This window comes from Vicugna pacos, chromosome 17, assembly GCF_048564905.1.
Source record: "Vicugna pacos chromosome 17, VicPac4, whole genome shotgun sequence".
Taxonomy (NCBI): Eukaryota; Metazoa; Chordata; class Mammalia; order Artiodactyla; family Camelidae; genus Vicugna; species Vicugna pacos.
In genome coordinates this window covers 3,746,500-3,774,487 of record NC_133003.1, presented here as the reverse complement: position 1 = coordinate 3,774,487, position 27,988 = coordinate 3,746,500, and the positions used below count along the sequence as shown (strand labels likewise).

At 39.6% G+C, this 27,988-nt stretch overlaps 1 protein-coding gene across 1 annotated transcript in view; it reads left to right on the top strand.

The window, feature by feature from the left end:
• The window catches only part of LOC140686647 (serine/threonine-protein kinase Nek10-like), a 133,941-nt gene that overhangs the window by 68,036 nt on the left and 37,917 nt on the right, over positions 1 to 27,988 (top strand). The window contains 4 exon segments of the mRNA XM_072940850.1: positions 6,993 to 7,210; positions 15,724 to 15,921; positions 16,014 to 16,100; positions 17,572 to 17,626. Of these exon segments, the coding sequence (XP_072796951.1) occupies positions 6,993 to 7,210; positions 15,724 to 15,921; positions 16,014 to 16,100; positions 17,572 to 17,626 (558 nt within the window).

The following is a 27,988-nucleotide window of genomic DNA, read 5'->3' as shown; positions in this document are numbered from 1 at the left end:
ATTCAGGAAGTCTCCAGAGATGTCAAAACAGGAGAACCAAACTGACTCATTGAAGCTCTCCTTTTCTTAGGTATTTGATTGCCACAAAGTCTGGGGGACGTAGTGTGGAGAAAAAGTACAGAGAGCTTGTTCTGACCTTGTGGCACTGGGCAGACAGGGACTTCACTTGCTCCTGATCGTCCCCTTGGCTGTTGGTATCCACACCTCTTAGTAGCAGAGTCAGCGTTAGATCCCAGCATTATCATGAAAAGCTTAAGAACCTTAGTAGGTTCTAGAATCAAGTGGATTCTAATCCCCTCGTCCACTCACCTTAACCTTCCCGAGCCCCACTCTTCCCGTCTGTCATGTATGGGTAGCAGTAGTAACCACTCACAGGCTTGCTTTGAAGCTGGAATAAGATCGGGCTTCTGATGCTCTTAGCACGGTACCCAGCACATAGTAAGTCCTCCATAAAATTAGGTATTGGCATTATTAATAATATTATTTATGGAATGAAGCATATAAAAATTAAGATGTATTTGATGAAGGATGGTAAAGGGGGAAATGAGATTACAGAAGGACTTGGTCTAGTCTGGGGATCGGGGAAAGTTTCTCTGAAGAAAGGACATATAATCTGAGACCCAGACATTCAGTAACTCTCAGTGAGCAGAGCGGAGAAAGCACTTCACAGACCCGCGTCTCTGAAGGCTTCCCTCAGCGGGACAGCTTGTTGGTCTGAAGAACTGGAAGAAACTGGAGATGCAGCACAGCAAGCAAAGAAGAAAACAGACAGTGAGTGGGTCTGGGAAGCTGCCAGGGGCCAGGGTTGACTAGCTGCTGTAGGCCACATCGAGGGCTTGAATTTTTATCTCCAGCACTGAGGAGTGGACTGAAGGGCTATTAATGGGTTGAGACATAGTGAGGATTTCTTCTTCAGCAAGGACCATTCCTCTAGGGAAAAGATCAGGGGGTGTGAGAAGGGAGGGAAAAGCAGGTCCACCTGTGCTGAGTGGTGACGGTGGCTTTGACTGGACTGGTGGTGGTGTTGATGGAGAGAAGTGGGGTTGTTTCGCTGTGTGTTGAAAGTTGAGTCAACAAATGTTGGAGTTCAGTTATACGAGGATGAAAAAATACTTAAGTTAACTGGGAAAATGGAATGACACTGAGAATATTAAAACAACTGGATTTGTGATGTGGAACTTCAGCAAATGGAACCAAGCCCATGGAGTAGAAGTTCTGGGGAGGCCAGGGTTAGCTCACCGTTAGGAAGTGTGTGTCAGAATTAGAGTTTCCACAGTGGAGCAGGCTGCTGGGTGGGTGGTGAGTCCCCTGTCAACCAGGTTGTTTAAGAGGATGGACGATCACCAGTAGGGGACAACGCAGTAAATGTTTTGAGTACACTTCTAATTCAAAATATTAGGGTGCCCATAATTAGTAGGAACTGAGCCTGAAATTTTATGACTGACTACAAATTCAGATTGCAGCATGCGGCCTGTAACAGATACAGTGTTCACTGAAAGTTGTTCAAGACTCAGTGCCTGGGTTCATATCCCAAATTTTATCTTTAGAAAATTTGACATACAACCAAAATCCATTGTGAGTTGCATGCAGTTACATATTCCAATTGCTTTGGATTTGTAGTCTTTAAAAATTAAATTTAAAAAGAACTAGGGAACAAATTCAATATCCTGTTTTCTTAGTTTCTCAGCAGGCTTTTAAATTGGGAGAATAGCTTGGTAGCCCAGAAGAGTCTGGGGCAGAAAATACGATTTTTGTTGCTCTACCCAACACCAGCATTGCTGTTTTTGCCTCCCAGTCCACTGTTAAGAGAGTGTTTACTTTTTAAAAAGGAAGAACATTTCCTTTTATGCACAAAATATCCCAGTTGCCTAAGTTTTCTCTTTCTACGCCTGGTTGCATAAGCCGTCTGGTGCTTTGTGTCAAAGGCAATCATAATGACAAGGCAGTGAATGCCTTCAGCTTGTTCTAAGGACACGTGGATCTTTACATTTTCACCCTCCCCTCAACTCTTTGTTTCTTAGAACATGAAATGTTTACAGTTGAACGTTATTTCCACCTGGTCTCTCACCACAGAGCAGAGACAAAGTGGGTAGGATGAGTGCAACATCCCAGATTTTTTTTTAGAACATGACATTTTATTTGATTAGAGCGTCATTAAAGCATTCGGTTGCTCCTCTGAATTCCTCTGAAATATCCAAGCAGGGAGGCATTTCAGAACAATGAGGCTGAACTGGACCTTCCGGTAGGAGATGCCCTGAGATTCCAAAACGCTGTGCCCAAATATTTTAGATTAGGGACAGGTAAATTCTTAGATGCTCACTCATCGGTTCGTTCATTTGTTCATTCATTCATTCACTTGCTGAATACCCATCAGGACCCAGACTCCATTTTACATGCTGGGGGGTCCACGGTGAAGGAGATAGGCCCCTCCTCTCCAGAAGTTTCCAGTTTCTGGTGGTGAAACAGACCAAACTATACAATGATTGTAGTAGTTTTAAGGACTTAAATATACACAGACAATGAGAACGTGAAAGGGGGAGAGTAAGTCTGTCTGAAGATGGTCCAAGAAGCCTTCCTGATGAGGTTTGGAAGAGAGGGATGAGCAGATATGGCATGTCTTTTGTGAAATAATAGATACAGTCAGCAAAACACAAATTAAAGCAGAGGCGGGCACACAGGGCGGTGCTAGGCTGGTCGGCAAAGGACGTGGAGGAGCTTTCGGTGTGTTGCTGGTAGGGGGAAGCGCTGCTCAGGCTGTGGAAGGAGGTCAGGCTAGCTGAAGAGGGGCTGAGATGGCATGCCAGGAATTTTCTTTTTGTCCTCTTGGGCCCTGAGGGGCTGCTGAGGAGTTCTGAGTTGAGGAGTATGGTGGTCAGTTTTGGAGTATTCAGTTTACAGTATGAGTCAGAGGTGGACAAGAGACGTGTCTGTCATCTAGCAGATGGTGTCAGTGTTCCAAACAGGTGATGATGAAATGGGCCTTAGCTGTGGGATCAGAGGGAAGGACCCGGATCCCAGAAACACTGAGGAGGCAGAAGTGACCGAAGCTGGTGTGGGTTCAGTGAGGGAGGGGATGGAAGAGAAAGGAAGTTATGTATTTTCTTTTTAACTTATTGAGTGTTTACAGCGTGCCAGCACTTTACAGAGATGGCTTGATGTTGTAGATACTACGATTATCCCATTTTGCTGATAGGCTCTCTGAGACACAGAAGCTAAAGCTTCCCCAAGATCAGAGTGAATAAAGGGGAACTGAGATTTAACCCCCAGCTCTCTGACTCAGAGCCTGCAGGCCTAACTGTGAGCTAACCTGTATCTCTTGGGTGGCGCCTTTTCCAACGCCAGTGACTGCAAACACAGGAAGGGAGTGACTTTGGGAGGGGAGATGACTGAATGCCAGAACAGAGGTCATTCTGGTTCCCATTTACCATAATATGTAACTGCATAATGTGTAACACTAGCTTACATTTCCTTTTTTATTAACAAAATAAAGCTCAGATGATAATTCAACTGATATGTCCACGAATCAGTTTAAATACTCACGGACTAAGACTTGAGAATATCTGCACTGATGAAGGCTTACATGCTGGGCTTTTTGCTCACATGGTATTCATGTGCAACACTTGGGCAGCCAGGCATTTTTTTTATCAGTTTTCTTCTTCTTTTTTTTTATCAGCTTTAATCTCTTTTGCCCATAAGTGAAGGTATGAGGAACCTGATTTAATTCGAAAGTGAAGTTCAACACTTAGCTTATCTTGAGATTATGAGCAAAAAAGTAAGAAGCTTGAATACTCGAAATTCTTAGTAGGATTGTCTTTGAATGTGTGAATATGTGGGAAGTGAAGTCTGATGGGGGAGGAACTTACAAGCTGGGGGCTTGGACCCTAGCTCATGTATGGTCTGGCCAGATCCCTGCACTCAGCTTAGACTCAGCAATCTGCCCACAGCCCTCCGGGCCTCTGTCTGGCCTCCAGTTCCATCTCCCTCTCCCTGTCCCATCGCTGCTGCCCTCTGCCCAGGGTGGGCATTGGATGTGTCAGCACGGGAGGACTGTGCCATTTGCTTCCTGTTGGCATGGAGGTTGCAATCTCGTCGGGGTCTCTTGTCTACCAGCAGTTCGGATGCTCGACTGTGGGAAGGGTGATTGACCTCTCCACTCCAGAAGTTAAAGATAAAGAGAGACTTCTAAAGGCAGCAAGAGGAAAACAAAGAGTCAGTTATAGGGAATCCCCATAAGATTGTCAGCTGATTTTTCTGCAGAAACATCGCAGGCCAGAAGAGGGCGGCATGATATGTTTAAAATGCTGAAAGGGGGAAAAAACCCTACAAAGTTGAATACTCTACCCAGCAAGGCTGTTATGCACAACTGAAGGAGAGATAGAGGTTCTCAGACAAAAGCTAAAAGAGTTTGTGTCTACTAAACAGACTTTACAAAAAGTATTAAAGGATCTTCTTTAAGTGGAAAGAAAAGGCTACAATAAGAAGGAAGAAATTATAAGAAGGGGAAAATCCCACTGGTAAAGGCTGTAGATCAAATGCAGAAAAGCTTTTGAAAAATTCAGCACCCATTCATATTAAATAATCTAAAGAAGAATGATTTATAGAGGGTGCGTATCTCAACCTAATACAGGAGATTTATAATAAACCCACAGCTAACATCATATACAATGGTGGAAAACTGAAAACTTTTCCTCTAAAATCAGGTACAAGGATCTGCACCTTCTACATTTCTACTTAACATAGCATTGGAAGTCCTAGCCACAGCATTCAGACAAGAAAAAGAAATAAAAGGAATCTATATCAGAAGGGAAAAAGTAAAATTGTCACTATTTGCAGATGACATGACACTGTACTTAGAAAACCCTGAAATCTCCACCAAAAGACTGTTAGAACCAATAGCTTGCTATTGAGTTGCTAATAGTTGCTTTCAGTTATAGTTGCTATTTGCATCTTGGCTTCAGGTCAGATCAAATTACATATACATATATACATAACTATATATAATCAAGCACACATAATTGTATCCAATGAGAACAAATGCAGAGCATCTGTTAGGAAACCATAATGGAGCCACATAGATTATGCAGCGCCTGCCCACGGCTCTGTTACCATGGAGACACGTGCACATTCGCACCTGATTTGCAGAGCAAGAGGACCGCGCGCTTCTCGTTATGTGGGCTGTAGTGATGTGTAGCTCCAGAGATCCGTCCGCGTTTGCATTTCTGGATTCCTGAAGTAAGCACTTTGTGGTGGTTGTTTCAGAAAAACACGCCACGCCTAGAATTTGAAATTAAATCAGCGAGAACCAACTGTTTGCATTCTCCATCTTTCCTTTGCTCTACCCTCTTTAAATTGTTAACCCGAATAATTTCAAAGTGCATCCAGTGAAGAAATGAACATTAAAATACTCTGAAATCTCCAAAAAGATGAATACACAGGAATCTGTTGCTTTTCTATACACAGCAAATACTAAATAACTATCAGAAAGAGAATGTAAGAAAACGATGCTCTTTACAATTGCATCAGAAAGAGTCAAATAGCTAGGAATAATCTCAGCCATCGAAAAGAATGAAATTTTGCCATTAGCACGCACGTGGATGGACCTGGACCTGTAATGCTTAGTGAAATAAGTCAGAGAAAGACAAATACTGTATGTTACCACTTTCAGGTAGAATTTAAAAAGTAAAACGAAGGAATATAATAAAATAGGACAGACTCACAGATACAGTGAACAAACTAGTGGTTACCAGTGGGTAGAGGGGTGAAGAGGTACGGACTGTAAATATGTGTATACAAATATACAAGAATGTATTGTACAGCACGTGGACTATAGCTGATACTTTGTAATAACTTTACATGGAATATAATCTATAAAAAAATCACTATGTTGTATACCTGAAGCTATTTTAACATCGTAAATCATCTATCACTTAAAATAAAAGAAAAAAGAAAATTAAAAAAACCCTCAAATAAATAAATAAAAGAAGGAATAATAAGGAAAATTATAAATTAGAGTGTTATTTTTACTTCTGTTACTGATAGTAATTTTGTGTAGTAATTCCTGTGCATTGCCTGGAGACATCGTTATAGGTGAAAGTTGTGTTCATCTATGGGTTGCTAAATCAAATAGAAGGTGTGAAAATTAGATCTTTTTCTCCAAGTCCAAATAAGTTAAAATTTATTGAGAAGTACCCATGATTCAGTGAAATTAGAGCTTTTGATTTTTTAAATATAGACTAAATAGTACAGTGAGTGCCAGAAGGATTTAAATTATGCTAAGCAGTGATCTTGATAACTGGCTCCCCGGGCATCTGGAGTAGCCTTCTGCTGGGGGTTGGCTGTGACGGGAGCAGTCCTCACTTTAGTGGGCTGATTGGTGTTTCCTACCTCCAAAATCTGAGAAAGTTTCGGCATGCAGTGTGTCAGATTAGCTGCTTTAAAAAGAGCACTCCACACACCTTAAACCACCAAGTAACTGGGTTGAATTTTGCTTTTATGAAGTCGTGTTTTGTAAGACTCACTCATCAAGACATGTTGACATTACCCCCCGCACAGCTGGGAAAGTCACTAAACTGTGACGCCCCACCCCACCCCACCACCAGAATCCTTCCTTCCTTGTGGTGCATCACGTGTGATGTTATTGGGACCCCTGTTTGTTTCACTGGCCAGCGAGGCTGTGTGGTTTTGGAAAAGAGCCACTTACCCAGGAAAAGCAGACCCCGCCCACCCCTCCTGAGACCGAGGAGCAGCTTCCTGTGTGTCCTCTGACCCTTGCCCACCAGCCCCCCTGCAAGGAGAACAGTGCTGTCCCCTTCTCCTTCCCAGACTTTCCAGATGTCTTCTGAGAAGTCTCAGACTGAACACTGTGCTCGAGGTCTGTCTCACCCCAGGTTCTCTTGGGTGCAAACGCCGTGGTGGACACACAGCGGCATTTAACCTTGACCCTCCACACCCCGCGGCCTGGTCCTGACTGTGATTAGCTTATGTTCTCTTAGATGCCTCAGGCTGGATGCAGAAGCCCGCCCAGATATTGTAGAAGTCAGCTCCATGATAGCCGATGTCATGATGAAATATTTCGACAGTTTATCCACATCCCAGCTGGCCCTGGAGAAGAAGCTGGAACGGGAACGGAGGCGCACACAGCGGTATTTTATGGAAGCCAACCGGAACGCCGTCACCTGTCAGCGTGAGCCTGCCCTGCTGTCTCACATAAGTGACCACCTTTCACTCTCTTCAGGATGCTTTCTGCTACACTCTCTGAGGCCTATCATGCTTGTGCTAAGGAAGATTCGTCTTAAGTTAGAAAAATATTCATTGCTACATATAATATTTCACCATTATATAGTTATATATTTGCATATATTTTGATACCTTAAAATAAGTCACTATAATTGATGTTCCAAAGGTGTAATGCATAATTTGTTGTAAATCATAAAACCAGAGTTATCAAAAAATCTCTTAGAAATTCTTCGTTTATAATCTTTGTATAAATAGCAGAGACTGCTTATAATTAACTTCTTCAGCAATCTGGAAATATGGATGAAAATGCTGTATGTTGATTTAGAGAAGGAAATCGTATTTGTCTTAAAATGTTTTTTATTAGTCTATGTAATTGCTTTCATTAGTCTTGGTGATGGTAATAATTTTGCCATGGTATAAATCAGAATGTGCGCTGTTATTTTTCTTGCCAGTAACCTTTAAATTATTTAGATACATAAGTTGATTTCTGAGTGTTGTTTGAAAAGGGATGCCAGAGCTACAAATACCCAGAATGGCAGGTGGTGGTGCCGGTGACCCCCTTGTTGGTGTCCCTTATCTTCCTTCCTCTGTGCCTTTGTTCTGTCATGACCCGTAATCCATCCTTTGCTCATGCTCTGGGGTCCCCAAAAGTAGGGGTTTAGTAAGGGACCCTCCAACCTGTAAGTGTTCTTTAATACCCTCCTGGAGGTGGGGCCAGTGCAGTAGGGTCATAAGGCATCCTTGATCAGGATACCTGGTCATCCATTTCTTTTCCAGAATCCAAAGGACCTGCTGTGGCTCAGCTGGGAAAATGAAGTGACAAATCGGTCTCAAGGAAGAGTCAGTTTTGGTTTCTCAAGTAACAGCATTTCCAGCAAACTCTTCTGTTTTTTTTCCCACAAGAAGGAAAGCACTACTGTTTGATGGGTTTCTCTTTCCATACTTGGTATCCAGAAATTAAACTTCCATTGTTGGTTTCTTTTTTATGGATTTTATTTTATTTTAAATTTTTCTTAGTACAACCATGCCTTTCATTTTCACTTTTCATGTTTTTATATAATTGAGGTATAGTTGATTTACAATATTATATTGGTTTCAGGTGTACAACTTAGTGATTTGGTATTTTTATAGATTGTGGTCCATTTAAAGTTGTTATAAAATCCTGGCTGTAGTCTCTGTGCTTTACATTACATTCTTGTGTCTTACTCAAATTATACCTAGTAGTTTGTGCCTTCTAATTCCCCACCCTATCTTGCCCCTCCTCCTTCTGTCTCCCCATTGGAAACCACTGGTTTGTTCTCTATATTTGTGAGTCTGTTTCTATTTATTATATTCATTTGTTTGTTTAATTTTTTGAGATTCCACATGTAAGTGATAACATACAATACTTGTCTTTCTCTGTCTGAGTCATTTCACTAGGCATAATACCCCCGGGTCCATCCATGTGGTTGCAAATGGCAGGATTTCATTCTTTGTTTATGGCTGAGTAGTATTTCATTGTGTATATATACCACCTCTTCTTTACAATTCTGCTTATGTTATCCTCTAGGAGTTTTAAGGATTCCAGTGTTAGATTTAGATCTTTCATCCATTTTGATTTTATTTTTGTATATGATGTGGGAAAATATTCTAGTCTCATTGTTTTTTTGACATGGAGCTGTCCTGTATTTCCAGCACCACTTATTGAAGACAGTATCTTTTTCCCTTTGTTGTAGAGTAATTGACAATAAGTGCATGGGTTTATTTCCTTGCTCGATTCTGTTCCATTAATGTATGTGTCTGTTTTTGTGGCAAAACATAATGTTTTGGTGACTGTAGTTTTTCATTATAGCCTGAAGGAAACATGAGTGCTCTGACCTTCTTTCTCAAGGTTGCGTTAGCTATTTGAGGTCTTTTGTGTTTCCATACAAACTTCAGAATTATCTCTTCTGCCTCTGTGACAAATGCCGTTGGTATTTTGATAGGGATTGCATTGCATGTGTAGACTGCCTTAGTTGGTATGGTCATTTTCACAATATTAATTCTTCCAATCCATGAATGCCATATATTTGTCCATTGTTTTGTGTCCTCTTCAATTTTTGTTTATTATTTTGTTATTTTATTTTAGTGAAGAGAGGAGGTAATTAGGTTTATTTATTTTTATAAGAGGGGCTGAGAACTGAACCCAAGACGGCATCCATGCTAAGCATGTCCTCTACCACTGAGTTACACCCTCCCCTCTCTTCAATTCTTTTCATCAGTATCTTATAGTTTTCCAAGTACAGGTTTTTTGCCCTCTTAATTAGATTTATTCCTAGGTATTCTATTGTTTTTGATGGGTGGTAAATGGATTTGATTTCTTAATTTCTCCTTCTGATAGTTTGTTCTTAATGTACAGAAATGTAACAGATTTTTGAATATTAATTTTGCATCCTGAAACTTTACTGAATTCATTGATGAGTTATAGTAGTCTTTTGGTGGCATCTTTATGATTTTCTATTTTTAATATCATCTGCAAATTGTGAGTTTTACTTCTTTCTTTCTAATTTGGATTTCTTATATTTCTTTTTGTGATCAGTGTGGGTAGGACTTCCAACATTATGTTGGATAAAAAGGATAAGATTGGGCATTCTTCTCTTGTTCCTGATCCAAGAGGAGATGCTTTTAGCTTTTCACTGTTCAGTAGGATGTGAACTGTGGGTTTATCATATATGGCCTTTATTTTGATGAAGTATGTTCCCTCTTATACCCACTTTCTGAAGGTTTTTTTTTATTATAAATATATGTTTTTAATATACGTTTATTGAAGTATAGTCAGTTTGCAATGTTGTGTCAATTTCTGGTGTACAACACAATCCTTCAGTCATACAGGAACATACATATATTCCTTTTCATATTCTTTTTAATCTTAAGTTACTACAAGATATTGAATATAGTTCCCTATGCTATATGGTATAAACTTGCTGTTTATCTATTTTGTATAATACTAGATAGTATTTGCAAATCTCAAACTCTCAATTTACCCCTTTCTACCCCCTTTACTCCCTGGTAACAATGTTTATTTTTTGTCAGTGGGTCTGTTTCTCTTTTATAAATAGGTTTGTTTGTCTTTTTTTTTTTTTTTATATTTCACATATAAGTGATATCATATGATATTTTCTGTTCTCTTTCTGGCTTACTTCACTTAGAATGACATTCTTCAGGAACATCCATGTTGCTGCAAATAGCATATTCATTATTTTTTATGGCCAATTAATATTCCATTGTATAAATATACCACATCTTCTTTATCCAGTCCTCTTTCAATGGACATTTAGATTGTTTCCATGTCTTGACTATTGTAAATAGTGCTTCTACGAACATTGGAGTCCATGAATCTTTTTGAATTAAGGTTCCCTCTGAATACAAGCCCATGAGTGGGATTCCTGGGTCATATGGTAAGTCTATTCCTAGTATTTTGAGGAATCTCCATACTGCTTTCCACAGTGGTTGCAGCAAACTGCGTTCCCACCAGCAGTGTAGGAGGGTTCCCCTTTCTCCACAGCCTCTCCAGCATTTATCATTTGTGGACTTTTGAATGATGGGCATTCTGACTGGTGTGAGGTGATACCTCATTGTAGTTTTGTTCTGCATTTCTCTGATAATTAGCAATATTGAGCATTTTTCATCTGCCTATTGGCCATTTGTATGTCTTCATTGGAGAATTGTTTGTTTAGGTCTTCTGCCCATTTTTGGACTGGGTTGTTTACTTTTTTATTATTAAGATGCGTGAGCTATTTATATATTCTGGAAATTAAGCCCTTGTCAGTCTCAATTTTTGCAAATATTTTCTCCCATTCCATAGGTTGTCTTTTTGTTTCACTTATGATTTCCTTTGCTGTGCAAAAGCTTATACATTTAATTAGGTCCCATTTGTTTATATTTGCCTTTATTTCTATTGCTTGAGGAGACGGCCCTAGGAGAACATTGCTGAGATTTGTGTCCAATAATGTTTTGCCTGTATTTTCTTCTAAGAGGTTTATAGTATCTTGTCTTATATTTAGGTCTTTAAGCCATTTTGAGTTTATTTTTGTGTATGGTGTGAGGGAGTATTCTAATTTCTTGATGTGCATGCTGCTGTCCAGTTTTCCCAACACCATTTGCTGAAGAGACTGTCTTTATTCCATTGTATGTTCTTGCCTCCTTTGTCAAAGATTAGTTGACCAAAAGTTTGTGGGCTCATTTCTGGGCTCTCTATTCTTTTCTATTGGTCTATATGTCTGTTTTTGTACCAATACCATGCTGTCTTGATGACTGTAGCTCTGTAGTATTGTCTGAAGTCTGGGAGAGTTATTCCTCCAGCCTCTTTCTTTCTCTTCAGGAATGCTTTGGCAATTCTAGGTCTTTGATTGTTCCATATAAATTTTATTAAGATTTGTTCTAGTTCTGTGAAATATGCCCTGGGTAATTTGATAGGGATTGCATTAAATGTGTAGATTGTCTTGGGCAGTGTGACCATTTTAACAATATTGATTCTTCCAATCCAAGAGCATGGGATATCTTTCCATTTCTTTAAGTCATCTTTAATTTTCTTAGTCAGTGTTTTGTAGTTCTCCACGTATAAATCTTTCACTTCCTTGGCCAGGTTTATTCCTAAGTATTTATTTTTGGGGATGTAATTTTAAAAGAGATTGTTTCTTTACTTTCTGCTCCTGCTATTTCTTTGTTAGTGTAAAGAGATATAGCCGATTTCTGTATGTTGATGTTGCATCCTTCTACCTTGCTGAATCCTTTATCAGCTCTAGTAGTTTCTGTGTGGAGCCTTTAGAGTTTTTATATATATAGTATCATGTCATCTGCATGTAATGACAGTTTTACCTCTTCTCTTCTAATTTGGATCCCTTTTATTTTTTTTTTCTTGTCTAATTGCTATGGCTAGGACTTCTAGTACTATATTGAATAGAAGTGATGAGAATGGGCATCCTTTTCCCTTTCCAGATTTTAGTGGGAAGTCTTTCAGCTTTTCACCTTTGAATATTATGCTTGCTATAGGTTTTTAATAGGTTTTATTATGTTGAGATATGTTCCCTCTATACCCACTTTGATAAGAGTTTTTATCATAAATAGGTTTTGAATTTTATCAAATGCTTTTTCTGCGTCTATTGAGATGATCATGTGATTTTGTCCTTTCTCTTGTTGATGTGGTGTATCACTTTGATTCTTTTGCATATGTTGAAACATCCTTGTGTCCCTGAGATGAACCCAACTTGATAATGTTGTATAATTTTTTTATGTGTTTTTGGATTCTGTTTGCTAATATTTTGTTGAGGATTTTCCCCTTTCATTTCTTAATTTGTTTTTTGATTTCTCTTTCTCTTTTCTTCTTGATGAACATGGCCAGAGGTTTTTTATTTTGTTTAGTCTTTAAAAAAAACCAGCTCTTGATTTGATTGTTTTTTTTTTTATTTTCTATTTTATTTATTTCCTCTCTGATCTTTATTATTTCTTTCCTTTTACTAGCTTTAGGTTTTATTTGTTCTCCTTTTTGTAATTCTTTTAGGTGGTAGGTTATGTTGGTTATTTGAGTTTTTTCTTGTTTTTTGAGGAAGGCCTGTATCACTGATAACTTCCCTCTTAGGACTGCTTTTGCTGCATCTCATAGATCTTATGTGGTTGTGTTTTCGTTGTCATTTGTTTTAAGGGATTTTTAAACTTCCTCTTTGATTTTATTGTTGACCCATTTGTTTTTTAGTAGCATGTTGTTTAGTCTCCAGGCAACTGTTTTTCTTCTCACTCTAGTTGTTTTCTAATCTCATGTAGTTGTGATCAGAAAAGATACTTGATGTAATTTCTGTCCTCTTAAATTTGTTGAGGCTTGTTTTGTGACCTAGTGTTTGTTCTAGTCTAAAGAATGTTCCATGTGCACTTGAAAAGAATGTGTGTTCTGGCTTTTCTTTTTCAAATGTAATATCCTGAAAATTTAAATTAGTCTAAATGATCTGTTGTGTCATTTAGTATTCCATTGTGTTACTGGTTTTCTGTCTGGAGGATCTGTCCAGTGATGTTGGTGGGGTATTAAAGTCTCCTACTATTACTGTATTCACATCAGTTTCTCCCTTTATGTCAGTTAGTATTTTCTTTATATATTTAGCTGCTCCTATATTGGGTGCATATATGTTAATGAGTGTAATATCCTCATCTTCTTGTTCCTTTATCATTAGCTAGTGTCCATCCTTATCTTTCTTTACGCCCTTTGTTTTAAAGTCTGTTTTGTCTGATACGAGTATTGCTACCCCTGCTTTCTTTTCATTTCTGTTTACATGACATATCTTTTTCCATCCTCTCATTTTCAATCTGTGTGACCTTTACCCTAAAGTGAGTGTCTAGTAAGCAGTGTATTTTATATATTTTTTGTATTGAAGTCTAAGAGCAGCATATTGTAGGCTCTTATTTTATTATCCATCTCCTACCCTTTGCCTATTGATTGGAACATTTAGTTCATTGACATTTAAAGTGGTTATTGATAGATACGTATTTATTGCCATTTTAAACCATGTTTTCCTGTTGGTTTTATATTTCTTCCTTGTTTCTTTTTCTTTTGTGGTTTGATGTTTTTCATATTATACTTGAGTTCTCTTCTTTTGGGTTTTTGTGACTCTATTATATGGTTTTGGTTTGTGGTTACCATGTTTTTCATATATGTTAACCCATTATTATATATACTTGGTTTAGACTGGTCATCATGGTAGCTCAAATACGTTATTAAAAAAAAATAAAAAATCTGCATTTTATTATTCACCTCGTCCACATTTTGTGATTTGATGTTCTCTTTTACATCTTCATGTTTATCTTTCTGCTGTTCATGGTAGTTATCATTTGCTTTTCTAGTTACAGTTTTTTTTCTATAGATTCTTGCTTCTTTTCTACTCAGAGAAGACCTTCCAATATTTATTTTAGGATAGGTTTAGTATTGTTCTATTTTAATTTTTAGTTGTCTGAGAAATTATCTGTCTCCCCTAATCTAAATATTAACGTTTCTGGGCATGGTATCCTAGGTTGCAGGTTTTTCTCTGCCAGGACTTTGGATGTACCTTGCCACTCCCTTCTGGCCTGCAACATTTCTGTAGAGAAATCAGCTGATAGCCTTATAGGAGGGGACCCCTTGAAGCTAACTCTTTGTTTTCCTCTTGCTGCCTTTGAATCCTCTCTTTAGCTTTGAATTTTGTCATTTAAATTTTAATATGCCTTAGTTCTCTTTGGGTGCATCTTGCTTGAGACCTTCTCCACTTCCTGTACCTAGATATTTGTTTCCTTCTACAGCGTTAGAAAGTTTTCAGTCATAATTGTTTCAAATATGTTTTGACCCCCTTTTCTCTTCTCCTTCTCGGGCCTCTATCATGCATAGATTGGCATGCTTTATATTTTCCCATGGGTCTCTTATATTGCCTTCATCTTTTTTCATTCTTTCTGCTGCAGTCAGTGTCCTGCCCCTCCCTTTGTGTGTGCTTGTTAACTGTGGGGCTCTTTATGGCAGATGCAGGCTCCCTTTCACACTCTCTCAGTTGTGGCCTGTACTACACTCCAGCCCCTTCAGGCTGTCTCCACCCAGCCAACCCCACTTCTCTCCCTGGAGTCTTTCCTCTGAAGCCCAGGTCAGCACCTAGCCACCACACACTAGTGGACATGTGTCTTAGGCTGGAGAATGAGCAAGATGGCACACATTCTCTGTGCTGGGCCCCCTGTTCTGTCTGCTGCATATCGAGGACTGCTCTCTCCTCTGAGCCTCTGAAGTTCCCTTCTGTCCCAGCTAGTCTCCCGACTGGTGAATAGGCTTCCAAAGGTGAGGGAACTTTCCCTCTTCCATAGCTCCCTCCCAGGGGCACAGGTGCCATCCCGATTCTTTTTTTTTGTCCCACCCAGTTACATGGTGATCTGTCTCATATGAGAAGTTTTGATTGTATGAGATATTCTGTCAGAGTTAAGCATTCTGTGAGCACTATATTCCAAAAGTAGAAGTGTTTTTGATGTATTTATGTGAGGAGATGAGTTCCACATCCTTCTAGTCTGTCACCCTGATCCAACTGCCCCTTCTTTATACCTTTAGTTGTAGAACATATTTTCTTCTGGATTCGAGTTTTTCTCACCACCAGTTGCTCTGTAAGTGCTTGGCATTGTGGTATGCCTGAGGGAGGAGGTGAGCCCAGCACATTTCTACTCTTGCATCTTGGCCACCTACGTCCAGAATTGTTCTGCACATCTATTCCTTAGTGCTAACTTTTCTTTCACCAGACAGCACAGACCTTTGCTACTAAACACTTTGCCACACCCATTCTTTTTTGTCCAGTGGTAGCTTGCAGACCCACTTTTTTTGTCATCATGGACTCCATGAACTTTATAGCATATGTGTCAGTGGACCCACTGATGTGACTTCTGCACCAATATTTGTAATGATACTTTAGCCCTTTTAAGATATATTCTAATGAGGTTTAGGTCCCACAGAAGAAAGAAAGAAGTGGGTATTAAAAACAGAATTTCTCTTTCAGGAAATCTTTGAGAAGGCAAGCTTGAGTAGCAGCAGCAGTGGAGCAGGCAGCCTGAAAAGTGAGCTTTCAGAAAGCTGAGACCTGCTCCCTGAGGGCTTCCAGGCCCCCTGTGGGAAGGACGAAGATAGGGCCTGTGATGGAATCTTGTCAGATGATACTTTCAACCTGGAAAATATTGACAAAGGTATTTCTAGTGAAAAGGTTATAGCATGAATGAACCCTTGACTCCCTTCTGTTTCAAGGTTCATTTACTTTTTATTTTTTATTAATGTGCAGATATATATTCAGAGCTCGATGATGAATTGGACATTTTGGATAACTCCAGCATCTCCAGTTCAAGCCCTTTGAAGGAATCTACATTCAGTAAGGCTTCTTTTTCTGTTTGTAGGGTTCCAGAAGGTAGTGGTTTGGGACTGGTACCCAGGAGTCAGGTAGTTGTCACCACACATATAACTGAGTGGTTTGCTTCCTAGGTGCAGTGCACATTTATTAGGACATGTGTGTCTGTCACTCTGACAAAGCCCAGAGGCCAACAGCACTGTGGTCTTCCACTGCCTCCTGTCAAATGAATAGTTTCATTATTTCTTGCAGCAAATGCAGGTTCTAACTGGGGAGTGGAGATAACTTATTTGGAAACAGACTTAACAACCCAAGGAATAATGGAGGTGAACTTCTATGAGTCTGTTGATTGGAGGTTAGAAACCTGGAGAAGAAATTCGTCTTGGTGTAGACTGTTTCATACAACTTTATTTAAAGTAATGCAAAGGGATGTATTATACTTAAAACTCTAAAGTAAAATAAATGTTTTAATTGTGTAGAATTACAGGAAAATGCTAGGTAAATTCAGTAAAATTGAATCTTTACTCTTAAATTGAAACAGTAAAGAAAATAGTCAAGATACATTTAAATAGAGTGTAAAGAATGTTCCTTATAGAAAGATAGGATTCAGTTGACTCAACAAATCTCACCCAACAAATCTGAAACTGAAAGAAAAGACCAGCTAAAATAGTTAATGGAGAGATAAGAATGATTCTTTTAAAGAGTAAGTTGATGGAATATTAAAGAGGATAAGTAGAAATACTCTGAAATTGATTAAGTGTAAATAATCCCGTCTCATCAGTGACTACACTGCGAACATTTCGTAAAAGAAGGTTTAGGATGTTCTCTCTGAGCATCAGAATAAAAGCCTAAGGATTTTGTTTCATTCTTCATCCCTTTCCAAAATTAATTGGTTCATCAAAATGGAGAATAGATGTTCTGGTTTTTCTGGGACAGTCACGATTTCCAACACCCTGTTCTGTTTTCCCTATAAATTCCAGGCTGCTAAATAAAATATCTTGATTTCCAACTGGGAAAACATAAATATTTTGCAATAAGAATACTCATGCATTTAAACATATGTAGCAAGACCTGGAAGCAATTAATCACTGACTGTTTTGAGATGAACTCAGGGTGGTCCATCCCCAGTAACAAGGACAAGGGGTCGGTGGGGAAGTGAGGAAGGGAAAGCTGGACCCTTAATTTGCATGTGGTTACTTATCGCTGCTTGGCAAGGGATTTAGGATGATTCTGACATAAATACTTTATTGTACTTTGTTAGCTGATAATAATGGAGTTTCTTTGTTTAGCACCTTTTCTTTAGGGATAGACCCTTAAAAAACCTGTCAAGTAAATAGTAATTTGCAACATGATATTTCAGCTGATGCTTTCCTAAGGGAGGACAGTCTTCACAGTAGGTACAGTTGCTTAGAGATTATTTAAACAAATGAATGAGGAAATAAATAAAACATTTGCAGCAGGAAAATGTGAAGATATTTTTATTTTCTTGTTTCAGGCACTTTAAAGATAAGTTTCAGTGCTTCAGGAGGAGAAGGACAATCCCAAACAAAGTAAGTATGTACACACTGAGCTCCTGGAAATATTTTTATTTTTATTTTTTAAATTTTTGTTAAAATTTTATGTTATTGAGTTACAGTCAGTTTACAACATTGTGTGAATTTCCAGTGTAGCACACAATTTTCAGTTATACATGAACATACATATATTCATTGTTGCATACTTTTTCACCATGAGCTACCCCAAGATCTTGTATATATTTCCCTGTGCTGTACAGTATAATCTTCTCTTGTTTATCTATTCTATATATACCTGTCAGTTTCTGCTTCTAGACTCTGCCGAGCTGAGGTTTTGGTGGCTAGACTGATACCCGATTGCAGAGGCTACCATGGGCGTGCGGTCCTGGAGGCTGTTGAAGCCCACCCTGCCAGAGCTGACTCTACCATGGAGCATACTGGGAGGGGTACTAAGCTGGGGCTTGGGGCTTGAACTGGCCCTGTTATCCTCAGCCCCTCAGTCAGTCTCGCTGAGCTCAGGGAGGTAGGGCAGTTGTGCTTCCTGAGATCACTGGGGCCCTGGCTCCTTACGTCTTGTTTTTCCACATCCCCAGGGTGTAGGTCTCACGTTCATGGCAGATGTGTCAGAGGTGGACCGTGTCACAGCCACAACCCAGGTGGCAGGCAGTGGGATGTGGAAGTCGGGAAATGCCATTCCTTTTAGGGATGTGACCCAGATGTCATTCCCTTCCCTTCTGGTCACTGACCAGGACTTAGTCACGTGAACACATTTAGCTGCAAGGTAGAATGAGGACAGTTGGGGCATTTGGTTCTAAAAGATTTTTATTTTGCAGCAACTTAGCACTATCTGCCACAGTTGTCTCTTGGGCTAAGGACTAAAATGAAACTCTCTGATCTGGCTTTTTGCAAGTCCCTGGTGACCTTCACAAGAGCAATTCAGTGGCCTTAGGTGAGGTTGGTGGGAGCAGAACCCTGACTGGTGGTTTTTGTGAATTGCAGAGGCAGGGGTGAGGAGCAAGTTGGAGAAGGTGAGGTGTGAGCTGGGCCGTGAACTGGTGGGGAATGTTTGATGGGAAAGGCCTTCTAGAATCAGGATGACTGTGGGTGAGTGGCCTGAGGGGAGACTGAAGACAGAGGAGAACTGAGCAGCTGGAGCCAGAGAGCAGGCCTGGGAAGGCAGGAGGGACAACACTTCATCTGTGTCTGAAGAAAGGGAGGCAAAGATAACACTCAGCTCAGGAGGCAAAGAAGAGGATGATTATGCTTGGTGGTTTCTATTTATTACGTGAAGTTCCAGGTCTGCTGCCGAGAGGATGATCTAGACTCAGGAGTATGGTCAACTATGAAGAGCCGGTACTGAGGTGGCAGGAGACTAAGCAGGGAGAGGTGGAAGGGCTGCCCGCAGCTCCGGGTCTGCGGCACAAATGCAGGCTGGGTCCGTGTCAGTGGTGGTGACAGCCCGCAGGCGTGGAGCCGCGGGTGATGCTGGCCGAGGCAGTGGCTGAGGGCTGGTGATAAAAGGCTGAGGCTGTGGATCTGCTTTACCAGTCGGGCTTTGTGGGTGCAGCAGGAGATCCTGACTCGGGCTGACCTGTGTAACGGGCTTCATTAGAAGGCCATGGGGGCTCACAGAATTAGGAACCCACAGAATCAACCTACCAATGGGCAGGAGCCAGGTCGGCCCAGGAAGCCTGTGGAGGAGGCACTCCTGGAAGAATTGTGAAGGCTGTGACGCTGGGCCAAACGAGCTCCCAGCTCATTTGTTCCTTCTCTCTGTCACCTCTCTTAGGATCCAATGCGAGAGAGTTGGGTCGGCCTGGCTTGGATCAGGCCCTGTCACTGCTGTGGGGAGGACCGAGTCCCTTCAGGTCCCTCCAGGGGCTGTGTGCATGCCGAGCAGTCCAGATGGGGCCACAATCAGTGCTGGGTTCGAGGGTGCTGGGAAAAGCATCGTGGAAATGAACTTCAGGATGGAGAACCTGCCTGGCAAAGTCCCGAGGCCTTCAGTTTGGCGGCAAAGGAAGGCGCACGTGGAAAATCAATTCTGTTGGGTCAAAGATACCACCTCACTGATAACTTTATCTTTTCCAAGTGAAAGTCAGGAAGGGTTAGGGTACAGCCTTTTTATTTCCTAAATCTTTTCCAGTGTTGCTAGTAGCAAAATCCAAAAAATGTATCAGAGTGTGAAATATACCAGTTACGTCAGCAAGGAATCCCGTAGGAGCCCACAGTGTTCTTCAGTGGGCCAAGGTGCGGAGAAGCAGTGGTTAGAAGACAGAGAGCAGTGGGGAGAGAGACAGTCCAGCCCCTCAAAGGAACCAGAATAAATGATGATGGGGACTGGGCCTGAGTTAGAAGATCCCCCATCTCTGGGTCCCCATCCCTGACCCAGCAGCTCTGCTTCCAGTTGCTGCAGACAAGGACGCCACACGCAGGAGCCTGGAACATGGGAGCTGTTGCTGGCTCAGCCCAGCAAGTAAGGGGACAGGAGTGGGAGATGTGAGCTTGGCCATGGAGCTGGGGGTCTGATTGGCACCATGGAGTAGCTGTGTCCTCAACTCCGGCACCAGAGTTTCTGTACCTCGACCACATTGTGAGTTCAGTAGACTTCTGTGAGCTGGTCTGTCTGCACGTGAGAGAGGGTTCCATGTCCTCCCCTAAAAGAATTAACAAGTGCACTTTCGAATCTAAATATTCCCTTTTAAGTTTTGTGATTATTTATATTTTTTAGAACATCTTCAAAAGACTTTTTTCTGTATTATTGGATACTTTACTCAGTAATACAAAGTTGCTTAAGTACATAGAAGAGATAGAAAACAAGTATTTTAGTACAAAAATAAATTATGACATATGAGTGCATTCCCCAGTTAAGAGAAATTTTTATTAAGCTGGAAATTTTCAGTCAGGTGAATTTAGGAATCTTAGCATTGCCAAATAATTCTAGTCCTTTTTAACTGAAAGGATGCATGGAAAGTTGTCTTATTTGCAAGAGTTCAGTTGAAATCCAACCCTTCAAAAACAAAAGAAACATATATAGTATGCATGTCAGAGCTTGAAATAGACTTTAAAAGGTCATCATTGTCTAAACATTTCTAGCAAATTGAATAAACTAGAATTAACAGAAAGCGGAAGTGTAATCTGAAGCTCACAGAAACAGGGACACTACAGAGTGGGCTTTAACTTGGGTTAATGACCAAGTCAACAGGGGGAAATGGCCCCAGTGTTGAGGCTGAAGAGTCAGAAGGCATGTGCATATGTGAACTGGTGAATAGAATCTGAGCTAAAGCTGCGCCGTTTGTGGGCCAGTGTGACACCCATCACGGAGCACAGGCTGGTTTAAGGCATGCTATCACCTCTCAGGGAACTCACAGTGTAGGGGAGACACAGGCAGAATGACAAGAAAATACATGGCAAGAGATAGCCTACAATTCATACCAAATAAGAGGAGAGAATTTGAGTAACTTTTTGACTTCCTTCCAGGTTACCCCTAGAGCTTCTATGAATTAAAAGGAGACCACTCCAACATACATTTATAATTCTTTAAAAGGCATTAAATAAGGCTGAAGTTATTTGCAACCTAATTTATTTAGAATTATCCTGGGTTTCTTGGTTTATTGGTATAAAACATAAACCCCTCCCGCACTGTATTTAAAAGCTAAATGTAAAGTTAGAATCCGAAAGAAGATGGCAGAGCTACAAAATATAATAAAGATAAATGGAAAATAAAGCCTGTGGATACTTTTGGCTTTTTTGTGCCATGCATTCAGTGGGAAATCAGTTATGACGAGACCCAGGAGGAGCCTCATTGGCCCCTAGGACAAGGGAGTTGGTCCCAATGAGAAGAAGCCACAGAGAGGAGCACACTTGATCTGAGCACAACTTCCAGGATTTAGAATTCAGTCTTGATTCAGGCTGAACAGTGTAGAGAGAAAATGTAAGCATATACGCTCAGCTTCGGTCATCTCAGATACCAGGAGCTAGCTTTAAGCCAATTGCCTGCTAAAGAACCAAGACACCTCCCTAGCCACTTGAGATAGACTCTCTTGAGCAAATGGACCAGGCAAATGGATACAACATTAGCAAATGGAACTAGGAAGGGGAACTCCTGCCTCCTCCGGGAAGTACTGGATTCTCAAGGCTGATGAAAGAAAAATTGATATTGAACTGGAAGGCACCCTGGTGATGCGATCAAAGACATTGTCAGTTGGTAAAATTTTTTCAGGAATATAATTTATGGCAAGGCCTGGAAAGAGGCTCCAGCTCTTAGAAGTCCATATTCCTTCTTTGAACTATTTAGCAGAAGTCACTTGAAACCAGAAAATGATTTCTTTGGGCTCCTTTTCTTGCCAGCCTCCTCCCAGATCTCAGCTCTTCATCCCTAAATCTCCAAAAGTACTGGAAGCCATACGCAAAGCTGAGGTATTGAATCAGTGGCAAGTGCTGCATTCCTTGGCTCTGGAATTGCAGCCTTTCACTCATTCAAAGCAGAGTCTCCAATCTCCATTCCCAGGGCTTCAGGTACTAAGTCTCCTGTATCAGGATGTCATGTAGCAGCCATTCCCAGAAGACCTGGAGGTGTCAGTGTAGCTTTTCTAATAGTATATGAGTAGCCCGTGGAGAATTTCCAGGTCACCCACGTTTGCTGACAATAAACAGGTCATTCAGTATTCACTCAGGATAATTTGCTTTTAGTTATGCCTTTGGTTTGCAAGAACAGAGATTTGATTTTACATCTTTATTCTTCACATGTGATTGCAGAGTTGTAAATAGTGTCCCTTGGGATACTCCTACAAATTTTTATCAATTTGAGTTGTCACCAAGTAGCTGATTTAACTACAGTCACTCATACTCTCTCGAGGGCTAACTGGTTAGCACTCCTAAAGATACAGGACTGTAAGATAACTTCATCTCCCTTACTTTTAAGTTCCATCCATTAAGTAACAAAAGGCAGATGAAAATTAACTTAATGGTATGCTTCTTATAATATTGCTTTTAATGAATGCACACAGATCTTTTGATGGTCTTTTTGAATAAATTTTTTGAATGAGAATGGGAGAAATTACTTGGTTTCAACAGCTTCAAAGAGGTAAAATTCACACAGAATAAACTGCGCTTATTTAAAGTGTGAAAATAGATGTTCTGAGTATGCACATCCTGTGAAATCACGATTAAGATAGTGAACATATCCATCCAACAGTGTCCTGGTGCCCATTTGTCCCCTTTGCTCCTGCTGCTCACCCCCCACCCCAGGCAATCACTGGTCTGCTTGCTGCACTGTGGATTGGTTTGTGTTTTATAATTTAATATACATGGAATTATATAGTACATACTGTCATTTGTCTGGACTTCTTGCAGTCAGGATGATTATTTCAAAATCTGTCTGTGTTGTTTTGTGTATCAACAGTTCATTCCTTTTCACTGTTAAGTATTAGTCCATTGTGTGGCTATACCATGGGTTGTTTATCCGTTCATCTGTTAATGGACATTTGAGTTCCAGTATTTGGCTATTACACATAAAGCTGCTATGAACGCTTGTGTTTGTATGGACATACACTTTTTTCCTTTGGGGTAAATACCTATTAGTGAAATGGCTGGGTCATATGTAGGTGTATGCTTAACTTTTTAAGACACTCTCAAAGTATTTTCTAAAGCGGTTGTAGCATTTTTACATTCCCAGTTTGAGAGATTTGAACTCACATGTTGAAGTTAATTATAGTATTTGTGGAAATCGTCTCTTATTTTGATATGTACATATCCAAAATTAGAAGAAGTTAAGAAGGAAAATGGAATTGACTTTTCATGGTCAAAGTCTTAATGAGCACAAAATATTATCTATTTTACAATAATTATGTGGAATAAATATCCTTATTGTTAATGTTTACTTGATTTTTTATTTGCATATAGACAGAGTTAACCAAAAGCTGAGTTGATGTCTGTGTCATGAAAAAAGTTCTTAAAAGTTCAACAATTAGGACGGTCTTTGAAATTTACAACTTTAATCATTTTCAATGATCTAAATGGTGTAAAATTTCCTGCCTCAGTTTGCTGGGGGAAAATTACAAATGGGCTTGGTCTTTATCAGTTTCTGTCTGGGTTTTATAGTCTCACTTAGTTGATATATGTGTTGATAGTTCTAATTCAGTGTATCATAGCACTTTATTTCAATTTACAAGAAATTATTCTACAGAGTAAAATTTGGTAATACACACAGAGGCTGCAGCCTCTTTAATACATGCACTCAAGTCCCAGTAAGCTTTGGTCACTGTATTATGATCCTCTTAAGAACATCAGTTGATTCATCAATTAGTGTTTATTACCATGTGCTGGCAGAAAGCAGACTATGGCTGGCCCATCTTTGCATTCCCCAGGTCACAAATACTTGTCATTTAATGGATAAATGACTGTTATCTTAGTGTAAATTCTGTGTCTCTCTCTGTAATATGACTAAAACCTTACCTACTGGCTTAAACCTACAGCCTTTGCCATAGTCACAGATTAAGACCTTTTTAAAGATCCTGTTGCTCAGGCAATAAGATTTTTCCATGCATGTTTGCATCCTGTTGCCAAGGCAACAGTGTAGCACAGGAAGGCTGGTTTTAGACATGGGATATTTGGGGTATCAGAGATGCCTGCGGTTCACAGCTTCTTTGATAAATCAGGGTATGCATAACTGTATTCAAAGATGTGACCCTGACTCCAGGCTTCGTGTATAAAGATGATTGTGAACGTTTGTGACCATCCAGTATCATACATGTGACTCGAAAGACCTTGTGTAACCTCAGGACCTTGGGATCTGGCCTCACGGTAGCAGAATCGTGCTTATTTTGACTTGATGCTGTTCTCGCCCCTCAACTCCCTTTTCAAAGCCCAGATCTAGTTTCATTTAAGTTGAATAAATACTTGCCAGAATTGACCTGGCCTATCCACCAATGTCACAATCAAGCAGTTTTACAACAACAATTTACTGTCAGTAAGACCGTTGTATTCCTTTTCTGTGACAGTTCTAAAATTCCCTGGCTTATTGCTTATTAGTTTCTAGCTGTCAGTGGAGGACAGGTGGAGAGCCACAGGAGTGCCATACCCCTTCCTGTAGTGGTACCAGCTCCATTAACGTTATAGGTGGATAAGAGGCCCTTACTGAGCCGGAGAAGTCAACTCTCCATAGTGTCACTTCTTCACATGGGACGTGTTTATGAGCATCACCACCTGAAAGAGACTCTCCTGCTCTAAAACCCTAGTTAGCTCAGATGGTGTGGTTGCATCATCTTAATGTGTAAGCCACGACTCTCATTTCATAAGGTTAAATGTCTCTTCTTTTTATCAGCGTTAGTGTGTTGACTGCTTTACAAGATTGAATTAAATGATGTGCTGCACTCACAATGCATGTGAAAATATTTCCTTTTTTCGGAGAGATATTTGAAAGAATTTATGAGGTATCAAGTTCTAGATTCCATCTCCTTCATGACCAAGACTCCCCTGACAAGATAATTATCCAGATAATCTACCTCCCATTGAAACAATCATTGCAAACTTGGTTATAAACATTACAAAGCTAGTACCTCCAATTGCCACCTTTCATGGGGTGGTCTGGGGTGGGAGTCGTAGGCTAACACTCATAGTCAGGGCTTCAGTTTCTGGTGTGGCTTATGAATTCTGCATAAAGTCGCACCACGGCTGAAGAGAGTTGGAAGTGATGACCTTTCAGAATTTTTTTAACCTTCCATTTCTCTGAAATTCTGTTTTATCAGTCTGAAGTGCTGTTGGTCAATGCCCATTTCAAAACTTTCAGAGGACACAAGCTTCATTATGATAAGCTTTTTCACCATAAAACGTTTCTGGAATGTCTTCTTTGTGTTAAACCATTTCTATCTTTTCTAGCTTGCGTTGTCATGGAAACTACTCTCTGCAGCCATAATGTTTTATTGGACATAAACATTCAATCTGGTCCAGTCTAGAGGCAGACTGTCCTCAGGCTCTGCATAATAATTTCCATCTTTGTCCACCCTTGTGGACTAAACAACTTTATCGTTAAAAGTTGTCCTTTCTGATTAAGAGTTTGATCTATTTTGAAATTACAGATTACTGTTTTCCTGTGATCTGTGATATAATTCCCAGAGATATGAACAGTTTTTCTGCTCGACCTGTGCAATCTTGTAACTTCCAAGATTATAGAAACTATTTCTTTTCAGCACCCCATCTCCAGTGTCTAGCACACTGCCTACACACAGTGGGCGCTTACTAAATATTTTTGAATGAATGAATAAATGAATATGTGATAGTTATTTTTAAAGATTCCCTGAAGTTTCTTAAAGAGTAACTTAGAATTCTATGAAGGGGCAGCAAAGTTGAAAGCAACTCAGCCTAGCCAGAGAGGTCTATTTCACACATACCCAGTAGCACATTTTTTTCTTAAACAAAGTATCTTTTTAAGTGAAGTACACTTGATTTACAATATTGTGTTAGTTTCAGCTGTACGGCATAGTGATTCAGTATTTTTGTAGGTTGTACTACTTCTCAAGTTATTGCAAGATAATATCTGTAATTCCCTGTGCTATACAATATGTCCTTATTGTTTATTTTATACATAGAGGTTTGTATCTCTTAATTCCATTCCCTTAATTTACCCCTCCCCTTTCCTTTTCCCCTTTGGTAACCACTAGTATGTTTTTCATATGTGTGAGTCTGTTTCTGTTTTACATAAATGTTTATATTATATTTTAGATCCCACGTAAAAGGATAGCATACAGTATTTGTCCCTCTGTATCTGACTTATTTCATTAAGCATAATATTTTCCACATCCATGCATGTTACTGCAAGTGGCACAATTTCATTCTTTTTTATGGCTGAATAATATTCATATATGTGAATATACACCCCCCACACACACACCCCCCATATGTTCTTAATCCATTCATCTGTTGATGGATTGCTTGGCTATTGCAAATACTGTTCCTTTCAACATTGGGATGCATGTATCTTTTCAATGTTTTTTTTTCTGGATACATACCCAAGAATGGAACTGTTGTATCACATGGTAGTTCTATTTTTAGCTTTTTGAGGAACCTCCATACTGTTTCCCATAGGGGCTGCACCAATTTACATTCCTAAAATCATTTATGAAGTTTTCCTTTTCTCCACATCCTGTCCAACATTTGTTATTTGTAGACTTTTTGATAATGGCCATTCTGATAGGTGCGAGGTGATATCTCATGGTGGTTTTGATTTGCATTTGTTTGATGATTAACGGTGTTGAGCATCTGTTCATGTGCCTGTTGGCCATCTGAATATCTCCTTAGGAAAAATGTCTATTCTGGTCTCTTCCTGTTTTTAATTGGGTTGTTTGTGCTTTTTAAAAAATGCTGAGTATTACGAGCTTTTTGTATATTTTGGATATTAACCCATTGTTGGTCATATCATTTGCAAATATTTTCTCCCATTTCATAGGCTGTCTTTTCATTTTGTCTGTCTGTGGTTTCCTTTGCTGGACAAAAGCGTTTAAGTTTGATCATGTTCCTTGTTTATTTTTACTTTTCTTTGTTTTGCCTTAGGAGACAGATCCAAAAAGATATTGCTACAATTTATGTCAAAGAGTATTCTGCCTATGTTCTCTTCTAGGAATTTTTTTGGCATCATGTCTTATATTTATGTCTTTAAGTCACTTTGAGTTTATTTTTATGCATGGTCTGGGGGATTGTTCTGATTTCATTCTTTTACATGTAGCTGTCCAGTTTTCCCAGCACCACTCTTTTCTCAATTGTGGATTTATTTATGGGCTCTCTATTCTGTTCCATTGAGCTATATGTCTGTTCTTGTGCTAATTCCAGGCTGTTTTGATTACTGAAGTTTTGTAGTATTGTCTGGAGTCTAGAAGGATTATGCCTCCAGCTTTCTTCTTTTTCCTCAGGATTGCGTTGATAATTCTGGGTCTTTTGTGATTCCACACAAATTTTAGGTTTGTTTGTTCTAGTTCCGTGAAATACGTTCTGAGTATTTCAGTAGGGATCACAGTAAATATGTAGAATGCTTTGGGTAGTACAGCCCTTAGACAATATTAATTTTTCCAATCTAAGAACATAGGATATCTTTCCATTTCTTTGTATCATCTTTCATTTCCTTTATCAGTGCTTTATGGTTTTTAGCATATAGGTCTTTCACATCCTTGGTTAAGTTTATACCTAGCTATATTTTATTCTATTTTATAATCTGGTGTGATTTTATTTTATTTTCATTGAAGTACAATCAATTACAATGTGAATCTTTGGTGTACAGGACAATGTCCCAGTCATGCATATATGTACATATATTCATTTTAATTTTTTTCCATTAAGCATTATTACAAGATATTGAACATAGTTCCCTGTGCTATACAAAAGAAACTTTTTTAAAGTCTATTTTTA